This window comes from Erinaceus europaeus, chromosome 16 (genome assembly GCF_950295315.1).
Source record: "Erinaceus europaeus chromosome 16, mEriEur2.1, whole genome shotgun sequence".
Lineage (NCBI taxonomy): Eukaryota > Metazoa > Chordata > Mammalia > Eulipotyphla > Erinaceidae > Erinaceus > Erinaceus europaeus.
This window is the reverse complement of record NC_080177.1, coordinates 56,520,454-56,539,481: the sequence shown is the minus strand read 5'-3', so window position 1 is coordinate 56,539,481 and position 19,028 is coordinate 56,520,454. Positions and strand designations below refer to the sequence as shown.

Sequence of the window (19,028 nt, the reverse complement as noted above, 5' to 3'; positions counted from 1 at the left end):
AGTGAAAAAACACTGCAGCACCAAAGCTTCCTCCAGCGTGACTGGAGCTGGGCTTGCATGTGTGTCAATGCAACACACTATCTACATGAGCTATTTTATCAGCTTACTACCTCTTCAAAGTGATGAGACACAATGTTTTTTTTAAAAATTTTATTTATAAAATGGAAACACTGACAAGACCATAGGATATGAGGGGCACAATTCTACAATCCTGAACCACCAAAACTCCTTATCCCATCCCCTCCCTTGACAGCTTTCCTATTTTTTATCCCTCTGGGAGTATGGACCCAGGATCATTATGGGGTGCAGAAGGAGGAAGGTCTGGCTTCTGTAACTGCTTCCCTGATGAACATGGGCATTGACAGGTCTGTCCATACTCCCAGCCTTTCCTGGGGCTCCAGGGCACATTGGTGGGGTCCTCTGCCCTGGGAGTACAAGTGAGTGGGCTGCAGTGCAATGACTGTGCTTTGGCCTTTTCACCTTATAGGAAGCTATAAAAAGCCTACAGTCTCCTATGGTGATGAGGTAAGGGAGGTGCAGAAGGTAAACAAACACCAAACAAAGTTTATTGATTTCTGGTACTAACAATTGGTCCGAGTGGAGGAGAAGTGAAAGGGGGTGATAGTGACACTAATTATTTGGCTTTACTGGGAGAATCAAAGCAATATGCTTGACTAAAGAGTTCAATTATTTTTTTACAAAAGTATTTTCTTTATTCCTGATATGGGGAGAGAAATGGAGAGGGAAGAGGAAGACAGAGAGGAAGATACAGAGAGACACTTATAGCACTTGCATTGCTCATGATGCTTCGGCTCTCCAAGTGGCAGCTAGTGACTTGAACTCAACTCCTTGTGCACTGTAATGTGTGCATTCAGCTATGTGTGCCACTGCTTGGCCCCCTAATGTAAAATGTTGTAATTGTGACTGTAAAGGAATTTTTAAAAATATTTATTTATTTATTCCCTTTTGTTGCCCTTGTTGTTTTTATTGTTGTTGTAGTTATTGTTGTTGTTATTGATGTCATCATTGTTGGATAGGACAGAGAGAATGGAGAGAGGAGTGAAGACAGAGAGGGGAATAGAAAGATAGACACCTGCAGACCTGCTTCACTACTTGTGAAGCGACTTCCCTGCAGGTGGGGAGCTGTAGGCTCGAACTGGGATCCTTACTCTGGTCCTTGTGCTTTGCGCCACCTGTGCTTAACATATTGCGCTACTGCCTGACTCCCTGTAAAGGAGTTTTTATTTCTCTGTTGGGGTCAGTTACTGACATTCCCCTTATTACCCATATGCTGACAATATAAGTGAGTCAGTCCACCAACATACCCATACTAGAAGGCAAATTCATTGACTTACACTTCTCTCTTGTATCCCTGTGAGGGGAGGTCAAGGGCTGGATTCTCAGAGATCTTAATAGCACCTTGCATGGCTGCCAGCAGGCCATTCCCTCCTTCCCCCCGCAGGGCTGGACCGAAGCACTCTGGACGTCTGATAAGCAGCTTGACCACCACACTGGCATTTTCTTCTACACTTTCACCTACAAAAGAAGGAGGCATTATTTTCTAGCCATCGGAAAAGATAGTTCCAGAAGCTATTGTTACTTGCTGAGAATGAGAAAACAGTTGTGTACTTGTTGCACACTCTTAAGATTAGGAGGTAAATACTGACGGGGCGGGCGGGAGGTGGGCTTTGGTCAATCAGGTTAAGATATGTTGATTCGCAGTTTTAAGACTAATCATTACAGAAAAGAACCTAACTATTCTGTGTAGGATATTGTGCTGTTCAGATGATTATACTATATTGACCTTTTCAGAATAGAAGAAATAACACACTAAAATTAAGCTCTAGAAAAATTTTAAAGTATTTTATTTATTTATTTTTAATGTGAGAGAGGAGGGAAGAGGGAAGGGGAGGGGTAGAGAGAGGGAGGCAATGGAGAGGGAAGGGGACAAGGGAGAGGGAGAGAGAGGTGAGACAGACACAGAGAGACCAGAGCACTGCTCAGTTCTGGTTTACAGTGGTGCTGGGGATTGGTACCTCAGAGCCTCAGGCATGAAAGCCTTTTGCTTAACCAGTATGTTATCTTCCCAGCTCTCTATTAATGATTCTTAAAACATTTTTTCTGTGTTTTTCCCTTGAAAGGAGTTTCATTCTTTCTCTGTCTGTGCATCAGTCTCCTAAATTACTTCTAATGACTCACCTCTTTTTTTTTTTTTTTTATGATTTTCAGGTCTTTATTATTCGTCAACACTAGTTATTTGCCAAAAGAGGATATTTTTGAAACACTTGCAATTGTAAGGATATAGCCATCACTTTGTCCTGGAGAGTCATTAAGTAACCTCCTTTCCCATGAGGGAAACACTTGTGGATTAAGCACAGTTTTTTTTTTTTTTTCCTCCAGGGTTATCACTGGAGCTTGGTGTCAACACTATGAATCCACTGCTCCTGGCAGCTATTTTTTCCCGCATTTTATTGGATGGAACAGAAAGAAATTGAGAGAAGAGAGGGAGATAAAGAGGGAGAAAGACCTCACCATGATTTATGTCATTTAAAGCTATTTGTAAATAGCTATATCTTATCTATTGACAAGACTAGTCATTGTGACATAGCATGGACTGCGGAACTTAACTGACTAGAGCTGACATCAGCCTAGGGTGCATAGTATGAACTTAGACAAACCTACACGGAACTGTAGTTAGATCAAACTGACTTAAGCACAGACAGCCGGAAGTCTGGCCCTCTTGGCACTGGCTTCTTCTGCTCACCTGGATTCCCATCTCAGCTTCCCAGGATGCGCATGTTGCTCCTGACCGAAGGAACTGAACACACTGAGCTAACCAGTAAAGACTCTTCTACAGCCATAATGACTAACCTATACCTGTGCCCATAACTACTTACCTTGTGGGGCTGAACTTTTGGTAACTAACTCGTGGGCCTAGTTTATCCTTACATCTGCCAGTAACTGCTTATTTTGCCATACCTAAAATATTATGTCCCATACTACTGTACCACCATAATAAAGCTTTGGTTATTTAAACCCACTCCCAGCCACACCACACCTAAGTCCTTTAATTATAATTACAACAATCAGTTGCTTCTGGTATCCCTAGTCTAAGATTATAGGTGATTTAATATTCCAAAGAAAAAGTCATTATTATAAATGTATTAATGTATTCAGTCAGGTTACCAATTTGAAACCTGAAAGATACCTGCAGACCTACTTCACCGCTTGTGATAACATGTCCCCCCTGCAAGTAGGGAGTTAGGGGCTTGAACCTGGGTCTTTACATGGGTCCTTGCGCTCTGTATTATGTATGCTAAATCGGGTGTACTACCACCCCACCCCCCAGTCTTTATCAGCATGCTGAATTCAACTCAGCTTTTCCCATAGTGAGCAGCTAGCATCAAGGAGTTTGATGGGACATAAATAACAATGTACAACAAAATTTGAAAAACCAGACTATGAGTTCAAACTGACTTTACTACAGGAATCCACTCACCAAACCTGTCTTCTGCCTTGACTCTTCAGATCTAAATGAACTACATGAACATATGAAACTGACCAGGAAGCTGGTCCCTTAATCACTCAATAGTGGATTTGTGTGGGGGAATGCAAGGGCACCCTGAAACAAGAAAGCATTAAAGTGCAATGCATGTTGCTAATTACGGAGGAAACCAAGGAAAGACTTCCCCATGGGTACACAAGGTGGAAATGATGACATGATTAGGAGAGAGAGAGAGAGAGAGAGAGAGAGAGACCTCATCCTATTTACCTGTATCTTCACAGGCTAGACTTCACAAGCCAGTCACATCTACTGAGGGGAGCTGTCTTGTAAAGTGATTTCATCCAAGCCTTACAATATTTTCTCCTGAGCTTCAGAATAAATTGAATCAGCTTACTGACAGGGTGGCTATCTTAGTGCTTCTCTTCAAGCCGCTCTACACTGTCTTCTCATTACTACCTTCTTTTAATTGTGATGGGAATGATGCTCTCTACTGTCCTCTGAAGCAGGCATTTTCACTATAGGAGTGGCAGTGGGGATACAATGAGTTTATACTAACACCATAGCTTTTGTTACTCTTTGTATTTCACCCAGCGTCCCTGTTTTCCTAGATGGCTCTCTTCTCATGCCTTTGACAGACCCTTGATCTAGGCAATTCTACTTTATCCTGCAGGACCAAATTAAACATAAATTTCCCAGAAGATCCGTTCCTATCACACAATTCGTATTATTCCCCTAAGCACTCAGTACGAGTGTAATTAACGAATTGTCTGAGTCTGTGTTGATTTTTTCTCACTAGACTGTATATTTAATAAGTACTGGACCTTAAATCTGGATTATTTAACCCTGTATGCTCAAGAATCTAGGATCTAGGATCTAGGGTCTAGGCATAAGCCCCCAGTCCCCACTTACAGGGGGAGGGAGAAGTTTCTTGAACAGTGAAATGGTGTTGCAGCTTATCTCTCATTCTCTCTCTTCCTCTACTTCTCCCTTTCCTCTCAACTTTTCTGTCTCTGTCCCAAATAAATACATAAAGAATCTACCATTTAACAGGCATATTACATGAGTAGACTCTTAATACCTGGAAAAGTAAGTCAGTGTTGGCAGACTTCTTAGAGGAATACATAGTTTAACTGAGTAGTGCAGGGAGAGAATACTGATGTGTCCTTGAGTGGGCGAACATAAATCTTTCATTGTATGCTAACCACAGCTCAATAAACTAGGTTAGGGTTAGGGGCAAAAGTTCAAGATTGTATTTTAGTTTTCACAAGTATAGTAAGTACAGCGGTTAAACAAATTAACTGGTTAATTTCTGTTCACATATTCATGTCAGAACACATGTAATAACCATTCTTCACTGAAATTCATTCCAAAGATGAGATGATAAGGATTAAAATGTGTAAGTTGCAGATGGTACCATCATGCCAACCTGACTTCCCTGGGCAGACAACCTTATCAAGATGTCCTGGAATCCCACCTCCCTAGGCCCACTAGGAAAAGAAAGAAACAGGCTGGGAGTATGAATTGACCTGCTAATGCCGATGTCCAGTGTTGAAGCAATTAGAGAAGCCAGACCTTCCATCTTCTGTACCCTATAATGATCATGGGTCCATGTTTCCATTGGGATAACAAATAGGGAATCTTCCAATGGAAAGGATGGGGTATAAAATGCTGGTAGTGGGAATTGCATGGGATTATACTCCTCTTATCCCACAATCTTGTAGATTGTTATCAAATCACTATAACAAATAAAATAAAATAAAATGTGTAGGTAGAATTAGCAAACTTTCTAAAAATAAGTCATCAGTAAACATTTATTTAAAAATTTAAGATTGTCATGAACAGTACTGTAGTGTCCTCAGGAGACACTTCAGGCTGGAATGAGAGAAGGTAGAATGGGAAGTGCGCTTAACTAGGGATCATTGGCACTGTGTTTTACCATCTGCGTTGTGCCTTCCCAAATCATACTGCATGCGCGGTCTCTTTCATCCCATTTTCCTCACTCTTCTACCATAAGTAGGGCACCAAAGTAAAAACCCTGTGGTGAGGGGTAAACATGCAGCTTCCTGGGCCAGTGGGGGGTGGGAGTAGGTGGGAGGGATGGGTCACAGTCTTTTGGTGGTGGGAATGGTATTTATGTACACTCCTAGTCTTCTTCTTCTAGCGTTTGCCCTTCTTCCGTAGCCAGTCAACAGCGTCAGGTTGAGCCTGATGTAAAGTTTCGAGACCTCCTTTGAATCTGGAGAGGTGGCAGTTGTTGACTAGTGGGTCATAATCTGTCTGTAGCTGCAGGGGCAGTTCGGGTCGTCTCTGGCTCCCCAGTGATGGAACATAGCGGCGCACCGGCCATGGCCTGTTCAATAGCGATTGAGGAGGGCCCAATCATAACGTGCTAGGTCAAAGCCGGGTTGACGCTTGCAGGGGTCTGTGATGAGGTGTTTGTTCTTTACCTCAGCTGACTGCCGACTCTGTTTCCAAGAGACTGGAACAAAGAAGTTCAGTGTAGGCGTAGGGGACCAGATTGGGTGACGAGATGTCAAGCGTTGGACAGGGTGGGCAAAGATATCCGCATATATTGGCAGGTCCTGTCGAGCGTAGACGTGGGAAATGAACTTAGATGATGCCGCATCCCGACGAATATCTGGCGGGGCGATGTTGCTAAGAACTGGCAGCCATGGAACCGGGGTGGAACGGATGGTTCCAGAAATTATCCTCATGGAGGAATATAATTTGGAATCGACCAAGTGGATATGGGGGCTACGGAACCATACTGGGGCACAGTATTCTGCAGTGGAATAGCATAATGCCAGAGATGATGATCGTAGTGTGGAAGCGCTCGCGCCCCATGAGGAGCTGGCCAGTCTTGCAATGATGTGATTCCTCGCGCCCACCTTTGCTGCAGTTTTTATGAGATGTTCGTGAAATGACAGAGTGTGATCGAGAGTAATGCCAAGATAGACTGGCTGGGCTTCATGCCGGATTCTCGTATCGTCAAGCTGCACATTAAGCTCACGCGAGGCCGAGCGAGGCATGGTGTAGATGGAAAACAGATGATACCGTTTTTGCGGTGCTAGGGATTAGTCGCCATTTTTTACAGTAATCAGATATCAGAGACATGTCTTTTGTGAGTGTTTCCTCGAGGATGTCGAACTTTGATGCCTGAGTTGCACAGCAGATGTCATTGGCGTAGATGAACTTCCTTGAAGAAGTTTCTGGGAGGTCATTGATGTAAATATTAAATAGTGTAGGAGCCAGAACAGAGTCCTGGGGGAGGCCACTTGAGACACGTCTCCATCTGTTAGACTTGTCACCCAGATGCACCTGGAATCTTCTGTTTTGGAGAAGAAACGATATAGTGTTGGCCACCCATGGAGGCAGGCATCTTGAGATCTTGACTAGGAGACCACGGTGCCAAACTGTGTCATAGGCTGCTGTGAGATCAACAAAGACAGCACCCTAGTAAAATGTAGTCATATAAATCACTAGTTAATTAATACGAGAGGGGGAAAATTAATTGTATGTCTTGAAGTTTTTCAAAACACAAACTGAATCTTTTAAATATATAGGCTGTGTAATTGATATGCAGACTCTCTCAAACGCCTAGACCAAGTAGATCAGAAGCAACCAATAGCACAGCTATATACAAGATACTGGGTACTGTACAGCAAACCATAACAAAAGGACTTTTCAAAGTTAAACCAATTACCAAATAATGTGATAGTAACATTAACTATCCATTGTCTTTTGGAACCCTAAGACAGCAGGAACCTCACATCTCCACTATAGAGCCTCTATTTCCCCCAGTCCTGGAACCATTGGATAGGGCCCACTTTCCTGTATGCCTCTCCCAATCCATATCAAATAATATTGCATCTGCCTATCACAACCTAACCAACACAACGATTGCCACCTCAACATGCTTTACTTCAGACTGTATCCAGAGACTTCACATGCGGAATGACAACCCTTCAGCTACATTACTCGGGTGAGACCTTTCCTTTCATAGTATACTCTAATTCCATCTCAGGTGGTTCACTTTCTAACAAAGTCCCAAAACCTAGATATACACCAGTTTCTGTGAGAGAGAGCATATGTTCACACATATCCATAAACTACTGCAAAATATATACCTGAAAGCAGAAGTACACTAGAGTTTGCAGTGAGTACCCCCCTAACACTTCCTCTCCACTATTCCAAGCTTTGGGTCCATGATTGCTCAACAATTTGTTTGGCTTTGTATGTTAACTCTCTTTTCAGTCACCAGGTTCCAGATGCCATCAGGATGCCAGCCAGGCTTCCCTGGACTGAAGACCCCACCAATGTGTCCTGGAGCTCAGCTTCCCCAGAGACCCACCCTACTAGGGAAAGAGAGAGGCAGGCTGGGAGTATGGACTGACCAGTCAACGCCCAGGTTCAGCAGGGAAGCAATTACAGAAGCCAGACCTTCTACCTTCTGCAACCCACAATGACCCAGGGTCCATGCTCCCAGAGGGATAGAGAATGGAAAAGCTATCAGGGGAGGGGATAGGATATGGAGATCAGGTAGTGGGAATTATGTGGAGTTGTACCCCTCCTACCCTATGGTTTTGTTAATTAATCCTTTCTTAAATAAAAAATAAAAAATAAAAAGTTTGACGGACATATCTTATTTAAGAAGATTTAGTAGGAACATTAAGAGAAATAATGTTTTAATTTCTTAGAATAATGTAGGGAAGACTTTTCCAATTCTATTATTTACTTATAGGAAAACATGTTGGTTTAGATTTTAAGTGTCTTCTTTTGAACCATTAGCAACAGATAATAGTTGAAGAATATACCATGAGTTTTGACAAGCTCCAAGGAGCTTTCAAGCTTTCTCCTTGCTCATTAGGAACATGATGCTGCAAGGTATAATGGTTTGAGTGAGTCTTGACTACTAGAGCTGGTAAATATCTTATTTTACACCCTGCTAGTTATATGATTCTAGGTAAGGTATTTAAACCCTCTGGGCATCAGGGTCTTAATCTACAACATGAGGAAGGTAACTATCACTGCTTGTCTCAGTGTTGTATAAGTTAATATATACAAAAAGTGCTTTAGTAAATACTCATTAAGTGTTAGCTGTATTTGCCACCCTCACTACCCACTGTCGCCACCTCCATCACCACTAACTACTGCCCACCAATCACCCTAAAACCCTGTATGGCCATCCACCACTCAACCATATCCTCCAGTCACCATCATCACACACTATGACTACCTTCATCATCACATACCACTACCCACAATCCATTATCCCTATACCCACCAACACTAGTCACCCTCCGCTTTGATCACCCATAAGCCACATCTGCCACATAGTACCAGAGAATGAGTCCAGGATCCTGTACATGTGAGATACTGCTGAGTTGCTTGCTGGATCAATTTTTGTTTTGTATTTTTTGAGAAACAGAGACAGAAGGAAGGGAAGTGAGTAGGGAAAGATAACAAAGCACAGCTCCACCATCCATGGAATTCCTTGCTGCTGCCCATGGTGCTCCCAAGTGAATTCAGAATCAAATCCAGAGCCTTCCACATGCAAAGATAGGCAGTTCAATTGCCCAGTAATTGCCCATGCTCCTATCGACCTTTTAAAATTTACCTTTGTACTACTGTAATCCAGATATATCTCCACTGGATGTCAAGTCACTGTGTATCCTTAAGCATAGGACTTTAGACTTTAGGACACTGTTGATGTTACTCTCCAACTAGATGACCTCTTCTGCAGCTGGATATTTGACTCTTCAAAACTCATCTCTAATAGCACCTTCCTCCAAGAAGCATTTTCTGACCTCATCAGGATGTGAGTGTGCAAGTCAATTCCACATACCTTGGTCTGGCTTGTGTTAGCCAGTCTACTTACACAATTTGATGAGTCTTATGAAGCCTACAGTAGGCTTTTAAAAAATTATCCTTATTACCACAGTAGCTGTTATGTCTGGATGAGAAATAATTTTGAGGCAAATGGAACAGAGTACGAAAAGACCATGTGAAACCATTTTCTTCTCCAAGGAAGAAAATGAAGTTCAGCAATACTGGCGATGAACAGCCAGAGGGGCAGTGAAGAATGTACACAGAGAAGCAGAAGATGCTTACAAGTCTGGCTGGGAGCAAAACACACGGTACCTCAAGCTCTGGGGCTCAGTCAGAAAAGGGAACAAAACATGACAATGAAACTCACACAGATGTTAAGAGTATGATGTATCATAGTATAAAGAAGTATACAGGTAGGCTGAGGGTGAATACAGCCAACAAGCAAAGTGCACAGGGATAGAGTGGTCATTTCACGTGTGTATTTTGAAAAAAATGCTTTTATACTTAGGGCAATTGAAATGCTTGAGTGTTAGCTGTAATCACTTAACCATTTAGTTGGATTTTTCAGCCTTGAACCTTGAAACTGCAAGTTGGGTAAGGTTCTTAGTAAACAAGTGACTTAGCACTGTACATTATCTTTGGAGGCAAAGTGTATTTTCCAGAAAGCAGTTTACCTGCTTTACACAATATTCACTGCAATGAAATTGGATTTTTGTATATTTGGAATTCACTACAAATGGGAGGTGACATTTAAAGAGAAGAACATTATTTAGTATTGCTATAGTACCATGCCTGGGGTTTTATACCTTTTATAGCTCCTCAGTTATTTTTGTTTTTATTTGTTGGTCATCCATCCATCCATCCATCCATCCATCCATCCATCCATCCATCCATCCTTCCATCCATCTATCCATCCAATCCATCCATCAATCCAATCCATCTATCGATTCACTTACCCACCCATCCATCCATCCATTAGTCTAAGATTGAAGGCTTTACAACAAATGAGATGATGATATTAAGAAGACTCTTCATGGATTTTAATGAGGCACGGAGAGGTGACAAGCCCAGAGCCAGCCAATGAACTTCCTCATGGGTCTAGATCAAGAGCTGAGAACTCTGCCCACCGGACTCTATTGTCTATCCTGGTCTAGCTGTATTCTCCCTGGGTTTTTCAGCTGACTGCCATCTACCTGTAGAGTCAGATCTGTGGGTAATAATCAAGGCAAAGGATTTCCTTTTACTGGTATGTGTTCATAATTTTGTCAAGTTAGCTCTGAAAGGCAGGGAGAAGGTGGGACTCACTGTTGACGAAGACGGCAAACCTCAGGAAGGAGAGGTAACGCTCCCCTTCAATGGGGTTCCAGCCGACATCAGGGTATCCTTTGGCCAGAAGCATGGCACAGCTCTGTAGGCCACAACCTGCCAAGTAAGTCACCACCTACCAAAAAGAAAAATATTACTTTTATAAAGAAGCACCCACGCAATCTATTATTATTTTTTTTCCAAGAAAAATATCCACATGGCTTGTGAAAATTCTGGTAACTGTATTTAGGGTTTTAGTTTTCCTAGTAGCCAGGGAGACAGCAAGATTTTAAGAGTTAATCATTCAGTAGGCTTAAACCAGAGCATCCAAATTATATTTTTGCTGCTGTTGTTGCTGCAAGACTTTACCACTCCAGGCTGACTTTGTCAGCTAAAAAAGAGAGACAGAGAAACACAGAGAAAGACATTATACCACTAGAGCAATGGGGCACAAGCTCAAACCTGGGTTATGTGCTTGGCAAAGCAGGTGCACTATTTAGTTGAGCTATTTGCAAGCCTTCTCCGAATTATTCTTGTTTCCAGGTAACCAGCAAGGCTGACTATCACAGCCATAAAGAAACCGGGAAAAGGAGGTCTAGAAGCACATGCAAGAAACATATAAAAATAGGTCTAACTGTGGTGCACCTGGGGAAGTCAGGGTGAACCTAGACTGGCCATGTTCATTTGGTTATGGTAATCACTGGTTGAGCCCTTATGACAGGGGGTCCCTACTCTAATTCTGCTTGAACAATTTTCCCAAGTCAAAAGTTAAGATGTTAAGACTGAGTGACTAGGAAAGAGATCATATCTGCTAAGGACTAGGATTGCCAGTGTCCACTTTTCTTCCAGGTAACCAGATAAATAACATCTCATAACCAGATAAATAAGTATCTCATTTCTGTTCTCTTGCAGAATATTTAGACTCTGCCTATTTTTTTTTAACGTCGGCAAAATACATCTCTGGAGAACAGACTTTCCTTTGAAATGAAATTGTACTAATTTAATCTTCACTATTTTATACAGAGGGAGAAGAAGAGAATTCGCTGCACTACCAGATCTTCTAAGTCATTAATGGTATATCTTTAAATTTTCAGTCCTCAGGGTTTAGCACACAGTACGTATATAATGTGTTTGTTAAGCTCATCAGGTATTTGCTGATGTCAGAGTCTCTTATCATTTTGCAAGAAAAATGAACTGTGGTCAAAACTGTGTGACACTAGCCATCACACTCTTTTCTTCCTAAACCCAGTTAAGAAACTAAATCTACTGGGAGGTATGATTTTATTTGCCATTAAGATGTTAAGAAAAACTGCACTGGAGACAGGAATTAGGCAGAGTTTCCAAAATTACATGTACAGGGCATCTCACTAGCTACAGATATGTGTCTGTATCTTTGCATGTGTGTGTACATGAACTTGTTTGCTCTTGAAAGACTTACTTTCTTCTTGTTGTGCCTTCACAACTCCTAGCCAATTCTTATTTCAGAAGTAGAGAGACAGAAAAAAGGGAAAGACACCACAGCATGGACACTTTCTCTGGTGGGATGGGGGCCAGGTTAGAACCTGGGTCATATATATGACAAAGCAGAGAAGCTATCTTGCTGGCTCTGGAGACCTGATTTCTGCAGTGGTCAGGGAGTAGTTGCTGCATGCACCACTGCTTTCATCTTTTCTCTTAGGCACCTCAGGTGGACAATTTCCTGGAATTCATCTGCATAGTCTGCGGAAATATGTCAGACTATCAGAGCCCCTTGAGAAGGAGCAGTAAAACTTAGCTCCTCCACAGAATCCTGAGTCCCTTATCTTCCCTTTTCTCAGCCCCTTGGACACCACTTAGCAGCTCTAGTAATTGTTGTTTGTGTTTTTGCCTCCAGGGTTATTGCTGGGGCTCAGTGCTTGCACTACAAATCCACTGCTCCTGGAGGTTATTTTTTCCTTTTGGTTGCCCTTGTTATCGTTGTTGTTGTTATTGTTGTTATTAGATAGGACAGAGGGAAATCAAGAGAGTAGGGAAAAACAGAGAAGGGGAGAGAAAGACACTTGCAGACCTGCTTCACTGCTTGTGAAGCGACACCCCTGCAGGTGGGGAGCTGGGGGCTGGAACTGGGATCCTTAGGCAGGTCCTTACGCTTCATGCTATGTGCACTTAACCCACTGTGTTACTGCCTGGCCCCCTGTGGCAATTTTCAAGGGAGGCTCTGCACCTACATGATTTTACCATTCCTAGGGGATGTATTTTTAAGATAGAAGGTGAAAGGCAGAGGGGGTAAAATAGATAGATAGATAGATAGATAGATAGATAGATAGACAGACAGACAGATAGATAGGTAGATAGGTAGGTAGGTAGGTAGGTAGATAGCTAGGTAGGTAGGTAGGTAGATAGATAGAGGCAGATCTATAGGGTGGGGAGATACCCCAGCATGGTTATACTATTCAAGAGGCTTCTCTATGCAGGTGTTCCCAGGTGGTAACCAGGGGCTAGAACCTTAGTCCTAGTGCATGGTAAAATGTGTGCGCTACTTCGGTGAGCTATCTCCTAACCTAGTTTTTTCTTTTTAAAAAGCATTTTTTAAAAAAATTTAAAAATATTTATTTTCCCTTTTGTTGCCCTTGTTGTTTTTTTTACTGTTGTTGTAGTTATTATTGTTGTTGTTACTGATATTGTCATCGTTAGATAGGACAAAGAGAAATGGAGAGAGGAGGGGAAGACAGAGAGGGGGAGAGAAAGATAAGACACCTGCAGACCTGCTTCACCACCTATGAAGCAACTCCCCTGCAGGTGGGGAGCCGGGGGCTCGAACCGGGATCTTTACGCTGGTCCTTGTGCTTTGCGCAACCTCTGCTTAACCTACGCTACCATCTATGCTACCATCCGACTCCCTAAAAAGTATTTTTATGTAGTATTATTACTGAACCGCCTCCCCAGTTCAGTTTTTAATTTATGATCTTTTATTAGAGAAAATAAGAGAAGGAAGGGTGAGTGGGAGAGAGGAGGAATGAGAGAGAAGTAAGAGAGAGTGGGAGTTGTGGAGCAGGAGGTGGTAGAGTGGATAAAGAGCTGCATGCTCAAGCTCGCGGCCTCAAGCGCTAAACTCAAACTCAATCCCTAGCAGCACATGTACCAGAGTGATGCTCTGGTTCTCTCTCTCTCTCTCTCTCCTTGTATCTCTCTCAGTGATAAATAAACGAAATTAGAAAAATATGTTTGAGCAATTTAAAAAGAGTAGGAGATACAAAAAAAAAAGATGGAAAGAGAAAGATGATGAAGCGAGGAGGAGAAAGAGAACAAAGTATCACTTCACCACCCATGGAGTTCAGCTTGTCTCTGATCTTGGTGCTCTCATATGATAGCTTGAACCTGGAACCTCACACATGGGAGGCATGCACTCAGCATGTGAAGCCACTTCCCTGACCCTAAATGCCAGGTCTTCATGCCTGCCCACTGCTTTCTGCCATGCTCTGGTTTCGGATGGAGGCTCCCTCTCAGTCTTAGGTAGATTTTCCCCTGTACTACGGGGTAGAGATGGTGTTTCTCCAGGGTTGGTTACCTTCTCCAGGTCTGGTTCCTCCAAGCCCAGCGCTAACTCATTGTTGTCCATCACTGAAGAAGCAGCCACATCCAAGGGCGTAGATCCCCGCATTGATGGGGAGGCTGAGGAAAGAGGAGGAGAAAGGGACAGAGACCACTAAACCATGAACTGAGATTGCAGGTCATATAGATGGCCAGGAGAGGGCAGCAAATACACTAAATCTTGGTCATATTGCTGTTTTCCAAGGAGCTATTATTTCTCCTTACATTTATTGCTATTTCTTTTTTTTTAAATTTATTTATTATTTATTTATTCCCTTTTGTTGCCCTTGTTGTTTTATTGTCATTGTTGTTGTTGGACAGGACAGAGAGAAATGGAGAGAGGAGGGGAAGACAGAGAGAGGGAGAGAAAGACAGACACCTGCAGACCTGCTTCACCACTTGTGAAGCGACTCTCCTGCAGGTGGGGAGCCGGGGCTTGAACCGGGATCCTTACTCCAGTCCTTGTGCTTTGCGCCACCTGCGCTTAACCCACTGCGCTACAGCCCAACTCCCCCGTTTATTGCTATTTCTAAATGTGGATGAAGTTAGTCTATTCACAGTGTCACCCAGGAACACTGATTTTTCAAGTGTTTTTCCAACATGAAATTTATCAGGGGCTCCCATATGGGGATCACTCTCTTTCTTGTTCTTTCACTTTACAACTAAACTCAAATGACTTGTCCATTTCTTGGCCGTCACCTATGGTATTTAAATAGTTTCAGATAGCACTGGCTCTGGAAGTTGCACCAGGTTACCAGTATTCTCTTTGGTTTTCTTCTTTGGCTCGATGGCCAGAAATAAGAAAAATGTCAAGTGGCACCTGACAAACAGGCTGGGAGTAGGAAGTATCACTTGAGATTTGGCGCACGTGCGTGCATGTGTGCCTGCGTGCGTGCGTGCATGCGTGCGTGTGTGTATTATATGCCACATATTTCTCTGGCTCATGTTCAGAAAAGTGAATGAGAACACTTGATTCTTTCTGTTCTTGTGGTATTGATGAGACTACACTGCATTTCCCAGCTGCTCTGGGGCAGGCAGCCTAGCAGAGAAGGAAGCACTGGTTGGTTCAGGACAAGGGCCTGGGGCTCCAGTCAGTCTGCTAAGACAGGACGGGTTCCTTGGCCTAGTCTTAATGGCACTGCTTCTGGTCAGCAAGGCCAAAGGGAGCTACGTCCCTAGTCTAAGGCAGCAGTCTACAAACCATGAGCCATTGGTCCTAATGCCATGTAATTCTGCCAGCACTAATATGTCACCAGTGTTGCTTGGTAGCAATGACCCTTCTGAGGCTGGGGAATAGAGACATGGTCTCAGTATCTCACCTGATTTTAGATCAGTGGTCCTGTTTATGTGTGAAAGTCCCCCAACACTCTCGGCTTCCTCCCCTTTACCTCCTCTCTGGTCTGTAGGGGGTGTTTGACTTCAGAGTCTAAATGTGGACTTTCCAATAGGACACATACCCAGGCCCACGCTGCTGTTCTCCAGCAGGTAGCTGAGGTGCTCAAACATAGCCTTCTGATTTTGCCGGCTAATTCGACAGAAATAGCAGAGGAAGCGGCAGCAGCTGGCGACCATCTTTGGAAAAGCAATCTGCAGGAAAAAGCAAGGAGAGACATGGGGCAGAACTATCGTGGGGTCTTTCTCAAAAGCCCGACTCTCAAACCTGGGCCCCACTGTACTCAAGGAAGCTCTTGTGCTATGCATGATCTCTTTCACTCTGTTTCTCTGTCTCTGTCTTTAAAACAAATACTCGACCTGCCAACGCCCATGTTCAGCAGGGAGGCAATTACAGAAGGCAGACCTTCCACTTTCTGCACCCCATAATGACCCTGGGTCCATACTCCCAGAGGGATAAAGAATAGGAAAGCTATCAGGGGAGGGGATGGGCTATGGAATTCTAGTGGTAGGAATTGTGTGGAATTGTACCCCCTCTTATCCAATGGTTATTGTCAGTGTTTCCTTTTTATAAATAAAAAATTAAAACACACACACACATATATATATATATATAATAAAATAAAATAAATACTCCCAAAAGGATAAAGAACAGGAATGCTTCCAGTGGAGGGGGATGATATGCAGAACTCTGGTGGTGGGAATTGTACCCCTCTTATCCTACGGTCTTGTTGATCATTATTAAATAAAAAAAGAAAGGAAGAAAGAAATAAAGAAAGGAAGGAAGGAAGGAAGAGAGAGACTGACTTTAAAGAGTTCTAGAATGGTCTAGAAGATGCATTTTCTCAGCAATCTAAGTTTATACCCAAGACCTATTCACAAGAGGGACAGAGTTGATAGCTAAGAAGAGACCTCCAAAAATATTGAGAGTTAACTATTGTTCTTGAAATAGATTTCTGTCTGGGGCCAGGTGGTAACACACCAGGTTAAGTGCACATAGTACAAAGTGCAAGTTGGGATAAATACCCAGATAGTCCAAACCCTCACTCCTTTCCTGGTGTCTGCAAGTGACATCTGTCTGTGGCTCACAAAGGCAGTGCAAACTCTATGGGGATGTTGCCAGGATCCTGATACTGAGGCCTTGTTCTCTTCCTGATGCAGCACAGAAACACACCAGCTTCCTTGGAGGAATCTAGAGGAGTCCTTTCCTGGAAGGGTCAAGACTGCAGAGTTCAGGAAGTAAATGCACCAGGGGAAAGAAGAACAGAAGTTTGGGGGTTTTCAAACCCACAGTTCTATACCTTCTTACAGGCTGGACTACACAACTCTTCTCTCTCTCTCTCTCTCTCTCTCTCTCTCTCTCTCTTTCTCTCTCTCTCTCTCAGGGTTATTGCTGGAACTTGGTGCTGGCACTGTGAATTCACTGTTCTTGGTGGCCATTTCTCCCTCCCCTTCTTCCTTCCTTCCTTCCTTCCTTCCTTCCTTCCTTCCTTCCTTCCTTCCTTTTAATTTTACTTGGTAGGACAGAGAAATTGAGAGGGGAGCATGAGTTAAAGAGAAAGACAAGACATCTTCAGACCTGCTTCACCTCTTGTGAAGTGTCCCTCCCTGCAGGTGGGGAGCAAGGGCTTAAATCTGGGTCCTTGCACATGGTATAATATGTGCACTTAACTGGGTGCAGCACCACCCGGCCTTCTCAGGGTAAGGAAGGCAGAGGATACCAGTCCTTGGCTTCAGACAAACCACCCATGTGCATCTGTCTGCCCAGGGCTCATGTCCTGTAGGGTTCCCCCCCCCCCTTTAGCATTACCTGGGACTTCTCAGCACCCAGCACGTTCACCATCACTTCCATCACTGTCTCGTGCATGCCGAGGACCCGCATGAGGTTGGGATGTTGGTAGAAAACCTTGTTATTCATGATGTCTCTAGAGAGAGGATTACAGAGCCCTCAGCACTTACTCAGGTCAATGCTGTGCAAATTTAGGGCTGAGCCCATGTGCACACACTCAAACAGATAAGTCACAGGGGAAACTGGAAGTGAGAGGTGAAGATGATGTGGTAAGAAGCATGCTTTTCATTTTTAAAAAATATTTATTTATTTATTCCTTTTTGCTGCCCTTGTTTTATTGTTGTAGTTATTATTGTTGTTGTTGATGTCATCGTTGTTGGATAGGACAGAGAGAAACAGAAAGAGTGGGGGAAGACAGAGAGGTGGAGAGACAGATAGACACCTGCAGACCTGCTTCACTGCCTGTGAAGCAACTCCCCTGAAGGTGGGGAGCCAGGGGCTTGAACCGGGATCCTTAAGCCAGGCCCTTGTGCTTTGCACCATGTGCACTTAACCTGCTGTGCTACCGCTCAACTCCCAAGAAAAGTACTTTTCTTATGGAGGGTTAAAGTCCAAGAAAATAACATGTTCCTAAAACTTGCTCCTTATCTTTGAATACTCCATATTTCTATTTTTCCTTTCATTGCTGGGGTTTCACCATTCCAGGTTGACAGTTTTCAGACAGATACACATGGAAAGATAGAGACAGAAAGGAAGAGACAGTAGGAAAAGGAAAGACACAACACCAAAGCTTTCTCCAACGTTGTGGCGGCCAGACTCAAACCTGGGTAGTAACGATGGCAGGTACCCTACTGAGCTGAGCTATTTTGATAGCCCTGAAACATTTCTTTCAAAGGCTGCATTAAACAGTTGTCTCAGTCTTTCTACTTGTGGCTACTCTAAGGCTGCCTGGATCAATGGATTTCTCTCACACTCTCTTTCTGTTTCTTGTAATTCTGTGTGGATTTCAACTTGCTTAATGACAAGACACTTAAAGGCATTTTATTGGGAGTCGGGCAGTAGTGGGCTTCTTCTTCTAGCGTTTGCCAGTAGTGGGCTAAGCACACATGGCGCAAAGCGCAAGGGCTGGCATAAGGATCTGGTTTGAGCCCCCAGCCCCCCACTTGTAGGGGAGTCACTTCACAAGTGGTGGAGCAGGTCTTCAGGTGTCTATCTTTCTCTTCCCCTGTCTTCCCCTCCCCTCTCCATTTCTCTCTGTCCTACCCAAAAACAATGACATCAATAACTACAACAATAAAACAACAAGGGCAACAAAAGGGAATAAATGAATATTAAAGAAATCAAAACAAAGAGGCATTTTATTTGTACATTAGGTACCAATGCTATTTTTGAAGAGCACTCCCTAAATCCAGTGAAATAATCAAGAAGTGAATGTATAGCAAATCAGTTTTTAAGCCATTCGGTGTAGTCACCGAATAAAGCTGTGGGCAAATCAAAATGCAGAAGCAGCCTGTGACTCACTTGACTGTTTCTCTGAAGACTACAGCTGCCGCATGGAAGTACTACCTATAGTAAAGGCCTGGGAAGAAACTGAAGCTGCAGTTTTTTACTCTCCCCACAGAAGTCTCTCATATTCTC

At 43.3% G+C, this 19,028-nt stretch overlaps 1 protein-coding gene across 1 annotated transcript in view; it reads right to left on the bottom strand.

The window, feature by feature from the left end:
* The window catches only part of RYR3 (ryanodine receptor 3), a 691,732-nt gene that overhangs the window by 159,151 nt on the left and 513,553 nt on the right, over positions 1-19,028 (bottom strand). The window contains exons 40-44 of the mRNA XM_060175180.1: positions 17,412-17,526; positions 15,667-15,796; positions 14,187-14,290; positions 10,640-10,775; positions 1,356-1,536 (exon numbers count right to left, since the gene is read on the bottom strand). Coding sequence (XP_060031163.1) covers positions 1,356-1,536; positions 10,640-10,775; positions 14,187-14,290; positions 15,667-15,796; positions 17,412-17,526 — 666 coding nt within the window. The remainder of the gene's footprint in view (positions 1-1,355; positions 1,537-10,639; positions 10,776-14,186; positions 14,291-15,666; positions 15,797-17,411; positions 17,527-19,028) is intronic.